Genomic DNA, 12,771 nt, shown 5'->3' with positions numbered 1-12,771 from the left:
AAACAAAACAGTTTAAGTTATTGATTTCAAATATTGAAATAAATATAAAAAAATCTTCTGAAACTTATAATCATACAAATGTGAAAAAAGCATCGATCAATCGAATCAAAAAGTATCGATAAGAAAAATACTAGTTTTATATTGTTATGCACAAACTACTTTCGCATTTTACTTGAATCTATAAACTAGTAAAAAAAACTTAAATTAAGAAATATGTGTTAAAGCTTATTCTACAGTTTTTCTTCAAACCTTAAAAATTTATCCATGTTTACCATAAATATGACTAATTCAATTTATGCCAAATCTAGTCAAACTAAATCTATAGAATATGAAATTATTCAAGAAATAATACTTAAAAAATTATAGTTTTTTATAAAATAAAGTTTGCCATATAATTATTCACTACGTAGTCATAAATATTTCACTAAATCTTAAAATATTGTCTTACACTAGAGTATATCAATTTTCATTAATAAATATATTTAAAATAGTTAAAATAAGAGTCCTGGCTGTAAATCTAGTTCCTGACTAGTGCTAAGACCAAAAAAATTGAAAACTGAAAATACTCAGTTTTTATCCATTTTTATGTCTCCGCGATCAAGTAGGTTTAATTACTTGTAGTGATATTATAAAAAATAATAGTATCTAATTAATTATATAAATTGTTATTATATCAATTATTTTATAAAGAGTTAATAGACAAAAGACACAAAAAAAACATTTTCAAAAAAAAACGACAAAGAAATCTTTTCAATTTCAATAGTTTGAATGTGTAATAATCTTTCAATATTCTTTGTAAAATGTCTTCACTATTAATAGACTATTTGTAGAGAAATCATTTAAATAATTACAATTTTTAATTAACTTTTAATCGTCAGATCCCAAAATCATTAAAATGGCATAAAAAGAATTGTTGTAAAATTAATTATGTTTCTAATTTGTAAAATTTAAAAGCAAAGCTTTTTGTATATAAATAAATAGATTCGTTATCTTATGTACAACTTAAAATCATATAAAAATAGATCATGAGATAAAATATGCAAGCAAAACTGCCTTCTTACTTATTCCACAACCATGACATCTGAATCTGTGGACGGTGTGCGACTTACGTCTTGCGGCCTTCCGGCATCAACAATAGGTTGTTCCGTTCTCCTCATAGACTGAGCAATAACACTTAAAGGTATGTCATCCTCCTCCGAGTCACTTGCGGTTAAATCCACAACAAATGGTTCAGGATCAGCAGATGAAGATGGTGGAGTGTCTGCTATGCATTCAACAATGTCATTTTTCTCAATGTTTGCATCTGCATAAAAAACAAAACTTAATTTTTATGTTAAATTTTATGTTTCATATTTATAATTATGTACCTGAGATCCATTATTAATTTTTTCATTTGGAACAAAACAACCAAAATTTAGTTGGTCTGAGTTTAGAAGTGTGAATTACTGAAAACTTTACTTCTGCATATAACATTTACAACAACTAGTTAAATAAAAAATATTTATAGGTACAATAAACAAACAAATTAAAATATAAAACTTTATAAATTTATTCTAAATATTAATAGTTACATTGTGTTTAACTTATATCAGACTAGATTTTTTTTTAAATTAACTATTGAATTATTCTAATGCAATCATACTTAATATTCATTATATATTCATTGCCAAATCTGTAAAAAATACTAAACAAAAATAACAAAAAAAAACACAAAGAAAAAATGTGAGAAATAATACAAGCATCACCTACTATATTGCGTTTTCATTAACTTGATAATTTGTTTTTTTTTTTCAGTTTTATTTGTGTTATTTTTTATTATACAACAAATCAAATTATTAGAAATTATATTCAAAATCATTCAAAAGCAAAATAAAATAGCTTAGCTTCTATAATAACAAGCACAAAATGATAAAAAAAAAACTAGCATAAAAGCTTGCTTAAAAAAAGAATTATTTAAAGTTTGTTATATCACTAAATGTTTATATTACTAATGCTATTTGATTTCTATATGAATTGCGTGGTTATGCAAATAAAAGCCAAAAAGACGAAAACGTCAATTTGTTGGACTGCCAAACTCACCCGTATCATCCAATATTACTATGTCAGCATCATTAGAGTTATCTTCTTCCTTAACCTCAGCATTTTGATGCCAAGATCCATCTCTATCAATGAATAACTCATTGCTGCTGGTTAGTTTTGGCGAATTCAAAATTTCAGCAAAGTATCTAGAGATAATAATCAGTAAATTAATTTTAGGAATAAGTAATAAGTGCCAATTCATTCTTTTTTTTGTCGTTTGATTAGATCAGTTAACCCAACTTTAAATTTTGTTAAAATATCGTACAAATGCCTTGCAGATAAACACTGACTATTTTTAATTTAACTTTGGTTAATAAGATTTAATAAAACTTCAAGTCGTTCTGAAACCAATTAGGTCAAATTTGGTAAAAGTATGTATGTGATTCTAAAATAGATTTTTAGAACCCAAAAAGAATGAAATAAAATATGTCAACTTAATTTATCCAATTACTAATAGTAAGTATGTTTGAAAGATATCAATTCGAAATCATATTAATTTTTCAGCGAAAGTGAAAATTTCATTTTTGAACATTTGAACATCTACCTAAATAGCTAAATCTCAATTCTTATTCATTAAGCTGATTATTCATACATATTTTGAAGTTCATGTAACATACGGTAAGGTTATAATTATAATACAGTTTAAATTTTTGTATTGATAGCAAATCTTAAAATATAGCAAATCTAAAATTGTGCTATAAAAATCTAAAATTTATACCGTTTAAATCATTTTTAATTAAACTTTTACTCACCCATCAAGCGTCAAATCTTTGTAAAGCGCTGGCTGATCGCAAATGGGGCATTGCCACCTTGGCTTGCATTCATTCATTTTGAGAAAAACAGATGCATCAAAGCATTGCAGATGTCGACACCCAGATGGTCGACATGGTTCAGTTATTCTACATTTGCTCAATGGACAAGTGACAGTAACACGCCAAGAAGAACATGTAATTTCAGAATCTTCAGCTTCAGCAGCTAGCTTTTCTTTAATAAGTCCTCTAGTGTAATCAGCTGGTTTAAAACCACGCGCTCGAAGACGCTTTAATAAAACGTTTGCAGTGAGTTTGCGAACCAGCGCAATTCTACACACAAAAGATTTTCCAAAATCTGACATCCACTCCACGGTTAACCTGTTGCTTTGAGTAGGAGTTAATTTTATCTGATTTGTTATGTCAACAGGATAAGCATGCTGGACCTTTTTCTCTGGTTGACCAGGTCGCGGTGCGGTATTTATCTATAAAAAAATATAGATTAAAATCCTTTGCCAGCTTAAAAAAAACAAAATTATAATACAATCTCATAAAATATTTGCACCAAGTACAGTTTGAAACTGCCATTGCCATTTCTAATATAGCAACATTTTACTTTAAATTTTATATTTAATATCTTACAAAGCACTAAAAGAAATTGATAAAACAAATTTTATCAACTAATTGCTTCTAAAGAATTAAATATATACAAAAAAATAAATTACAATAAATTCATTCATACTATATTTAATTCATTGATATGTAAATACTTCAATTCAAAGCTAATGGTCATAATACTTACAGTTTGATTTATTCTATCATTAACTCTTATAGATAAGTAAGGTGGATAATAATCATTTTGTTCACATGTAGTTTCCATTAAGCAAAACCGAACATGTACCTGTTAAAAACAAATTTATTTAAAAATTATATTGTTTTTATTTATAAAATGTTATGTAATAAAATGTATAAATCTACATTTCAAATTATTGTATTATAATTAGAAAAAATAATGTAATACTGAATATCAAAGGACAGTCTTCATATGAGAAATTAAACTATATCAAGAAATTAGGAGAATATATTAAGCTTTTTATTATTCTTTGTAAATGCAGATCGCAATGTAATTTAAACCTAATAAATTCAAGAAAAAAACATTTTACCTGTATAGAATAAGTCATTTTGCTTCCAAAACCAGAACGACTTCTAGATATTTCTGTAATCTGTTGTGGAGTCAAATGAAATTCAAAATGAGACATTTGTATTCGCGATGATGTATGTGAAGTCAACAAACTAGTTGCTTTTAAAATTTCACCCATTTCTTCATAAAATGGTAGCTGGATAAATCGTACATCAGGATTCACTGGTACACTTGGCATTAACAATGGTTTTGAAAGCATATCCTTATTAAAGGTATTATTATCTTGCATGTAACTCCCTTGCACCAACGGAATGAACTTTCAAAAAAAAAAAAAAAAAAAAACAGTATTATAATTTCTTGTATACTTATATCTTTCACATTGTGCTGAATAGTTTATAAATTCTACAAAACGGTAATGAAAAATTAGAAACTAATTCAATTCTAAATAACATTTGGGAACATTGTTTTAAAGTTATCGATCTCATTTTAAAGCAGGATATTAACTGAACTTGAAACTCGAAGAAAATTCATCAAAGAACAAAAAACTTAACATTGTATAGTACCAAAATAAATATTTATTTTTATGTGTTTTTCTAACGCTGAGGTTAGAAATTAAACTAACAACATAAAAAAGGAAAAATACCAAAAAAAAAATATATATCAAACCCTTTTTTTTTAAATATTGCCTGGGTTTTGTTTGGATTTTTTTCTGCTCAATATGCACAGATTTATCCTAATTCTGTATTTCTTAACATACGTTTTGGTACCAGGAAATTATTGATATAGATATATGGTAAATATTTAGTAAAATTTTTACTAAACGGTAAACTTTTGAACAAATAATTTTGTATCAAATATATAAACCATAATAGATAATTTTAAGAATCATATTGAGTTGCATTTAGTAATAAGTCCCTTGGATAATATTGAGTTCATAAATAATGAAAATATTGATGAATTATTGTGAACCAAGTAATATTAATTATTGTCACACAAACAAAATTATGTATAACAAATATAAAATTCAGTCATTTCTACATACCTCTGTGCCCCATTGGGTTAGAGCAGGTGAATATGGGTTCGGAACTTGATTTGGCTTAGTTCTGCAGGAAGAGTTGAATATAAAGACTTGAATTATGAATAATTTGGGAAATTATGAAATATTGTAATGCAACTTATTAAAAATTTATTAATAAACTTTAAAGAAATTAGGAAACAAAAAACACAAAAATCAACATTCTTTTCAAGTTTTTATCTAGCTTTTCGTAAAATTAACTATTTAACCATAATAACAAGAATAAGTATAATAATAAGAATATTCCAGAAGCACCCATATATGCATTTGTATTTTTACACAAAACGTAATTATAAGAAAGATAATTTCATAATTTCTTACTTGTATTGATTTCTGTGAATTTCATGTATTTTTACAATAATTGATGGTTGTGGATTTTGTATTAATGTCAATGCCCGTTTGAATAAATCAGATTTGTTTCCAGTTCTATTTCTCTGAGCATAACCCAATAAATTTTGCAATTCAGCAACCCGAAAACCTTTGATCATGATCTACAAATGTAATTAAATACAAATTAGTAAATTATAAAAGTTAAATGATAACAGATATTAAATTTTTTTTAGATAGTACAAAACAATAAAAAAAAACAGTAGAGAACAATATTAATGAAAAATTTGTAAGACTCAACTAAAGAAACTGTTTTAAGTATGAGGCGGCAAAAACGAATAATAGTTTTGTGCAAACTTTGACATTTGAATCTTTTTTAAACTCACTTGAAAACGTTTTTAATTTAGAATAACAAACAATTTCAGCACTATTTTATACTCACTCGCAAAGTTTCAGGATCATCCATGTTTATCGTTTAACACCAGGCGTTCAGAATATTTTTTTAGGAAATCAGGTAGTTGCCTTTTTAGAGGAGTTTCACTTTGATCGGCTTGTCCATTTGCTGAAGTTTCGATTTGTTTGTGAATTAAAATATGAATTAAATTTGAGGTTATAGAAGTTTTGAAAGATAGAATCAGCTCTAGCGGATAATTCGAGAACTTAGATTAGAAAATAACTGACAAAAATAAAAATACCACCCATTACCACCATAGATAAATAAACATAACACAGGCATACCACCATAGATAAATAAGCATATCACGGCATAGATTACTTTCACCATAGATAAGGAAAAGACTTGACTTTCACCTTATATTGTCGACATCTGTGTTGGAAACATATTATTATATCAACAGTTTAGATTAGACAGTGAGTTAAATATTTAAATATGAATTGAATTTATATCACAAGTGCTTTTCACAAAAAAGAAAAAAGCAGAAAATGAATGAATTCATAGATTCCACTTCATTGCAGGTAAGCATTTTTGTCTCTCAATTTCTAATATTCTTTAAAGTTACACATGCACAAATATATCGCAAACCGCTGACAATTATACTATTAGTATATTGTCTAGGCAATTATATTAGACCCCGGCCCTCCGGAGCCCCCAACATGCGTAATAAGAATTAATAAACATATCCCAAAAGTTTTATTTTTATTTCACATATGACAAAGCAATTTTTTTCTCTCCGAGTAAAAGGGTGGGATCCAGAGAAATTTTAGAAATATGTACACACTAAAAAGTCATTATCAGCTATAAATGATTTAAAAGTTCAGCTTGCCAAAAAAAGATAAAAAGTTTATATTTGACTTTAGTTATTCATAAAAATTTTGGAGAAAGGGATAGGATAAATATCCTTTTACTTTATGCATTTTATCAGTATGCGAGTCGTCTATCCGTTCTAAGGGTCCCGAAACAAAGTTTTATACAGTATCTCCCTTCTGGTAAAGATATATATACATAGTTGAGCACTATATAATATAATACAACCTAATATATATATATATATATATATATATATATATATATATATATATATATATAATGAATGAATTTATCATTCTAACATATATTGTCCAGGGTTAATCGCATTATTTCAAATCATCCTATTAAAAATACATATATGATTTATAGTTCATGAAGAGCTTATTAAATAAATAATATAGTATATTAAAACAAGAGTTTATTTCCATTTCAAAAAAAAATTATAAATATATATTTTATAAAGGCTTTACCAATAAGGCGCAAAGTTTAATACCATGTACTATAGTACGCAAAGTTTATAAACTTTAAAAATTTCAACATTTAGTGTTATCTAATAATTAGCAGCCACATTTTGACACAAGCAATTTTAACTATTTCCCACACTATATATTTATAGTGATGTTTCAGAACAATAGCATAAAAATTGGAAAAAACTTAAAGAAAATATTATGACTAGGAAAATAGATAAAATATGTTATAGAAAATAATTCTAAATTCGAGATATCAAAATATCAAATAATTATATGTTTCACATTTCATATAAACAAGCTTTAAAACAAGATAATAAAAGATAAATCTTTACATGAAAATCTCTAAAGTACTTTAAATATTTACATTACGGGTGCAGAAGGGTTAAACGCAAATGTAGGATAACATGGAGCAAATGTTTGTTGCTGCATTCTAGTATATTGTGTATCATTCTTATCTTGAATAGATGTAGCTCCAAACTGCCCTTCAGCAAATGTTGGTGCCGCTAAAAAGGAAAGAATATGATTCTTCACATTATGCAAACTAATTGGTTGAACAGTTTTTTTGCACAAGGCGTGTTTTGTACGTATGTTAAAACATTTAACATTTAGCACATAATTTACTAAATTATGTTAATAGAAAATAAACCATTAAAAACTCACGGATGTTAGGATAAAGCGCATGTAAATTATCCAAAGGAGCTCCCATAGGATCACCTGATGGCAAAGCCCAACCTCCTGCATTTGGATTGGAAGTGTCTGGTTCAGCTGGTGCAACATTTGATTGTGGCACTGGTACATCAGTATAGGGTGCATTAGGCTGGAAACTAGCAAGGGGTATGGTACCCAATATAATAGGAATTTTACTTTTAAGACCTCTGTGGATACCAGGTACCACGGTCTCAATCTGAAAAAAAAGATTATGTATTAGGAATAGATCATCAATAATAGAACTGAAGACAATTAATAATTGAAGTATATTATAAAGCAAGGGCGAGCAACCTTTTTAACTCGCGGGCCAATTTAAATTTTCAAATTTTATGGCGGGCCGCACGTAATTTATATATATATACTAGCTGACCCGGCAAACGTTTAGCTACAGAAAATATTTTTAGAAAATCATTAGTATACGAAATGACTAACTAATTCTGAATGTATAAATAACATTACATTGATAATTTACCCACTGCAAAGCTAAAATACTAAAATTCATATTATAATTATGTTATACTCCGAAAATGATTCTAGTTTTCTTTCAAAAACAGTTTTATCTCCTGATTTTGAAATTAAATTAATCATTTTTTTTGCTGAAATAGCTCCCTTTGCGACACATTCAAAAATGTGTCACATGCACTTCTGATGCACATCGAGAAATATTTGTATGATAGGATAAGCCTGCAAATTAGTTAGTTTTATCGGAGGTAACCATTTCGTTGCCATTTTTGATATGTTGCAGCGAATAGAGCGGATAAATTTAAGCATCTTTATAAGCTCAGAAAAATCTTGATCGCATTTCAATTAAAAACGTTCATAAGAAATAGTAGTTAATTGATCGATTACCGAGCTATATAAAAAATGATTGGACTACTATAATGACTATTTTAAAATAATGAAAATTTAGAGTTGTGTGTAGTTTTCCATTTCGCACAAAAAGTAAAATTAAGAAAAAAATTTAAAAAAATTATCACGACCGTACAAGCAATGATAAAAATAAATTGCTTTTTTAATAAAAATGAAGCCTTTTCATAAACTCTGATAAAAGTCTGATGTAAAATTAAGTCAAAAGATTCACTGATTGAGCGCGGGAATAATGTAATTGCAACAAAATTACAAAATTACCACAAGAAAAGCACAAAATATAAAATTGAACAAAGCATATATTTTATATAATTACGAGTGTATATTATAAGTGTTTATAAATATTAATACAAAATGAAAACAAATAATACTTAAAAGAGAAACAATTTTACTTAAAAACTTTAATACAAAATTTACCACTGCTTTTTTATATTTGATTTTGTGCTTTATTTTAATTTTTTTAATGCGGAAAGTAGCAACGCGTATGCAGGTTTTTTAATCAGTTTTGATAAATGGTAATTTTTTATGATAGTTGAAATTAACACAGGTCCACACAAAAGAGTTGTCTGGATTGGGTGTGTGATATATGTTTTCCAATGTTTCTTTTACCGCTGAAGATAAATCTATAGTCAAAATTGGGGCACAAAATATTGAAAAACATTTAAAAACTAGCACAATCTTCAATCTAGATCTTTTCTGAATGAATTAATTATTATCCAGCGACTTTTCTTTTGTGGACCTGTGTAATACGTGCAGATACGTACTTCCAAAAAAATAATTTATCATAATTTGATTTGCATATTTTTTAAAAGCGCAAATTTCTCAATGGTGACATTAGATTTATAAAAAAATTCGATATTTACTGAAAAAATGCATTTTTTATTGCATGTATTATTTTGCATGTTAAATGGCGAAGAAAACATTTACATGAAAACAGCTGTCTTGTTAGCTTTGAACATTTGGAATCACAATTAAAATTTGTTCACATTTTCCTTTTTTGAATATGAAAAGTGAAACACAAGATTCTGCAAAAGATATTATTCTTTATTAGCAAAATGCCTAAAGGACTATAATTATTATTTCATATCCAAAAACAATTGTAATTCGCCATTTGAGTCGTATACTCCTTTAAGCATAATATTATTGAGCTAACGTATTTTAGTATTTGAAATCGACATATTCATGATCTAAATTGCCAGGAAGTTTTTAAATTTACGATGATTTAACCCTCGCGATTTTATAAGATTCACTTTTTTAATTATTTTGAATTTAGAAATGCGTTGTTGCTATGTTCTCGGACAAGTTCTCAACTTTTCTTGCAATATTGAAGCTTGTTAATATTTATATAAATCAATAAATTAATTAATATTTATTTTATCAATAATATTTATTTTATCAATAATATTTATTTTATCAGAAAATGCTCTTGTTTCTTCGAACAACAGTTTTTACCAGAATTTGACTGACGACAAAATTAGCCTTTACAGCCGTATTTGATAAAATATCTATTGTTGAATTGAAAAAATAATCTGTTGTTGAGAAATGCTTGGCGGGCCGCAGTAAAACATCCGGCGGGCCGCATGCGGCCCGCGGGCCGCGGGTTGCTCATCCTTGTTATAAAGCTTAGTTGCTTTTATATATGCTTATAATTGTGAAATATTTGCCAATAAATCATATCAGAGGTGTGAAATGGTACAATATTATAATGAGAAATTCTTCATTAATATAATATTTGAATTTGTCTTAAAAATATTTTATTTAAATAATCAAAGTCGTACCTAGAGTAAGTATAAATAAATCTTATTAGATTTATATTTCTGATAAGGTTTAAGGATAAAAGCTTATAAGAAAAAGATATTTAGAGTGAAGTTTTTTAAAAGTACCTTTAAATCATAATCTAAATCAATAATCCCACAGTTTACTAAATTGCTGGGTGGTAATGGTGGAATTGTCATTTTCTGATTCCAGTTTGCAGATTTACCAGGTTCAATTGGTCCCACTTGCAATTCAGCAATTACTATACTGTCTTCTTTAGTAGCTCTTCTTGGCATTTGCGTGTGAAATTTTACATTCTGCAAAAATAGAATATTGTTATCACATTTAAATACACAAAAAATATAAGAAAACATCGTTATGTGAGATCATTCCAATTAAAATTGATATCTTACCTTGCGTAATGTGAATTTTAAAGATGTTACAGCAACATTGCTATTATTGTCACATTCTGCACTGATTGGTATTTCTTGACCAGAAACATAACCAGTTACAGGTATACCAACAATTACACTAAGCGGACCTGATTTACACCAGCAGCAACAGAATGTTTTCTCAAGTTCCAACTTCACTGGTTCCTAAAACAATTTTAAAAGAAATAGCTGTGTTTCAACATCAAATAATTATTGATGGCATCATTCTCAATTATTACTATATAAAAGTAAATGAAAAATAATACCTTTACTCTAGGATCAAGATTTAAATCTATTGCCGAAATAACAGTAAATGCCATTTTTGTATCCTGATCAAATTTCCATGGTCGATCTAAAGTGACTTTAACTGTGTATCGAACATATCCCCATTCACCTTCAAAACTAGATGGCAATGAAGGAGGAAGCGCACAGGTGAATGGATAAGTATGCGTTCCAGCAGGTAATTCAATTTCACCCCCTTGATAAAGTGAAAAGATGTTTCATAGGATCATATTACAGCATTGAATTAATAATATGTGCTTATCTATAATCAAATAACAAAGTTAAGGAAATAATTATATAATTAAGGAATTGATGAAGTGCAAACTAATACATAACATAACATAGAAAAATCAAAACATGCACATCGATAACTATAAATAAGGAAATACATGAGCACAATACTAGACAACAGAAAATTTATCATCTAAAACAAACAAAAAAAAATAAAACCAGGTGGAACACAATATGGAGTGCTATAAAATTATTCAATGGGCTTCCGGAAGAGATAAAGATGACCAAAGAAGAGATTCAATTTAAAATTAAGTTAAAATAATATTATAATCTATTTTCATCAATTGTGTACTAAAATTAATATAAATATAACTTGATTCAAACCATTTTTGCCTCCTAGTAAATAATATTGTATCTGAAAATACTCTTCGTGACCCGAAAGGCTCGTGTCTTCAGTCTGTGATTGTCCCTGATTGTCAGTCTTTGTCTCTGATTCCATCCATGACGTGTGCGCTTCACCTTTAAAGACTATATGAATACCTAAAAAGAAATAACATTAATATTATGATTGTTTGATCTAACAAGATAAATTTCCCACCTCTAACTTTTTTTGGAGTATCAAAAGTTATCTCAACCCTTCCGTTGATAGTCTGGCCGGCATAATATGTATTCCAAGGGTTATCGAGCAGGATTTGACATTCTTTCAAACCCATAATTGATTATTTATGAGGATACAAAACTAAAAACAGCTACGTGAGGTTCAAGATGTGCCTATAATTGGTAAGTACACACCCAGTTTCAAGGTTATAATGTTACATACGAAATGTTCTAATAGAAAACGAAAGAATCTAGGCCGAATCTAATTAAAAATAGATCCTTGTACTAAAACATTTTTTTCTAGTACTTACAGTAAAATTAAAGAAAAAGGTTGACTAACACACCGACCGCAATGTCAAAATCTATTTATGACACCGATTATAATAATAACAAGAAGTTAGAAAAATTTTGATTTGCCAATAGATCGCAGCGTAGAGCAAATGATTTCAATCACAGTTATTATAATAATATTTATTTAAAATAACGAATTAATGTTTACCATAGAATTGTTAGTTTGATAAACATTAATTCGTTTATTTGCTTAAGTAAATAATATAAATATGTAAAGATGAAATGTAGAAGAAATGTTGATTCATTTATTTTTGGTGGTGTAATATTTATATTTTTGGTTGAAATTATTTCTGAATGAAATAAAACTACAATTGCATATCTATAGATCTACAGATTATAATCTGTATTAAACAATTTATTGCTGAGAATCTTGACACTAAGGGACAAGATGTTATTTACACTGACTTCAGTATAGCTTTTGACAAAATTGCAATTTTCATT

At 27.5% G+C, this 12,771-nt stretch overlaps 2 protein-coding genes and 1 pseudogene across 2 annotated transcripts; all 3 read right to left on the bottom strand.

Moving 5' to 3' along the window:
• The window catches only part of LOC113371029, a 1,972-nt pseudogene extending 1,706 nt beyond the window's left edge, over positions 1-266 (bottom strand).
• Positions 267-930: 664 nt separating this feature from the next.
• On the bottom strand, positions 931-5,971 carry LOC113370535 (E3 SUMO-protein ligase PIAS1-like). Its single transcript, XM_026611216.1, has 8 exons — positions 5,814-5,971; positions 5,366-5,535; positions 5,012-5,072; positions 3,992-4,285; positions 3,631-3,729; positions 2,832-3,313; positions 2,080-2,225; positions 931-1,303 (listed from the first exon to the last, which is right to left on the bottom strand). The coding sequence occupies exons 1-8, from the start codon at positions 5,835-5,837 to the stop codon at positions 1,062-1,064; spliced, it is 1,518 nt and encodes a 505-aa protein (XP_026467001.1). The 5' UTR covers positions 5,838-5,971; the 3' UTR covers positions 931-1,061.
• A 1,482-nt stretch (positions 5,972-7,453) lies between these two features.
• LOC113371515 (arrestin domain-containing protein 17-like) lies at positions 7,454-12,352 on the bottom strand. The gene is made up of 8 exons (XM_026612140.1): positions 12,291-12,352; positions 11,981-12,153; positions 11,767-11,922; positions 11,136-11,347; positions 10,852-11,034; positions 10,567-10,755; positions 7,769-8,012; positions 7,454-7,611 (listed from the first exon to the last, which is right to left on the bottom strand). The coding sequence occupies exons 2-8, from the start codon at positions 12,093-12,095 to the stop codon at positions 7,469-7,471; spliced, it is 1,242 nt and encodes a 413-aa protein (XP_026467925.1). The 5' UTR covers positions 12,096-12,153; positions 12,291-12,352; the 3' UTR covers positions 7,454-7,468.
• Between the last annotated feature and the right edge of the window lie 419 nt (positions 12,353-12,771).

This window comes from Ctenocephalides felis, unplaced genomic scaffold (assembly GCF_003426905.1).
Source record: "Ctenocephalides felis isolate EL2017-DRISC unplaced genomic scaffold, ASM342690v1 CF-g0.4_SCAFFOLD_01492, whole genome shotgun sequence".
Lineage (NCBI taxonomy): Eukaryota > Metazoa > Arthropoda > Insecta > Siphonaptera > Pulicidae > Ctenocephalides > Ctenocephalides felis.
This window is presented reverse-complemented; position numbering and strand designations above follow the sequence as displayed.

Bases quoted from the DNA above. Each gene is read 5' to 3' on its own strand.
- LOC113371515 (XM_026612140.1), bottom strand. From the start codon at position 12,095: ATGGGTTTGAAAGAATGTCAAATCCTGCTCGATAACCCTTGGAATACA. The intron at 11,923-11,980 runs GTGGGAAATTTA...ATTTCTTTTTAG, and splicing joins TACTCCAAAAAAAGTTAGAG to GTATTCATATAGTCTTTAAA. The intron at 11,035-11,135 runs GTATTATTTTTC...AAATTGTTTTAG, and splicing joins ATCTTGATCCTAGAGTAAAG to GAACCAGTGAAGTTGGAACT.
- LOC113370535 (XM_026611216.1), bottom strand. From the start codon at position 5,837: ATGGATGATCCTGAAACTTTGCGA. The intron at 5,073-5,365 runs GTAAGAAATTAT...CTCTTCCTGCAG, and splicing joins ATTCACAGAAATCAATACAA to AACTAAGCCAAATCAAGTTC. The intron at 3,314-3,630 runs GTAAGTATTATG...ATTTTTTTATAG, and splicing joins ATGATAGAATAAATCAAACT to ATAAATACCGCACCGCGACC.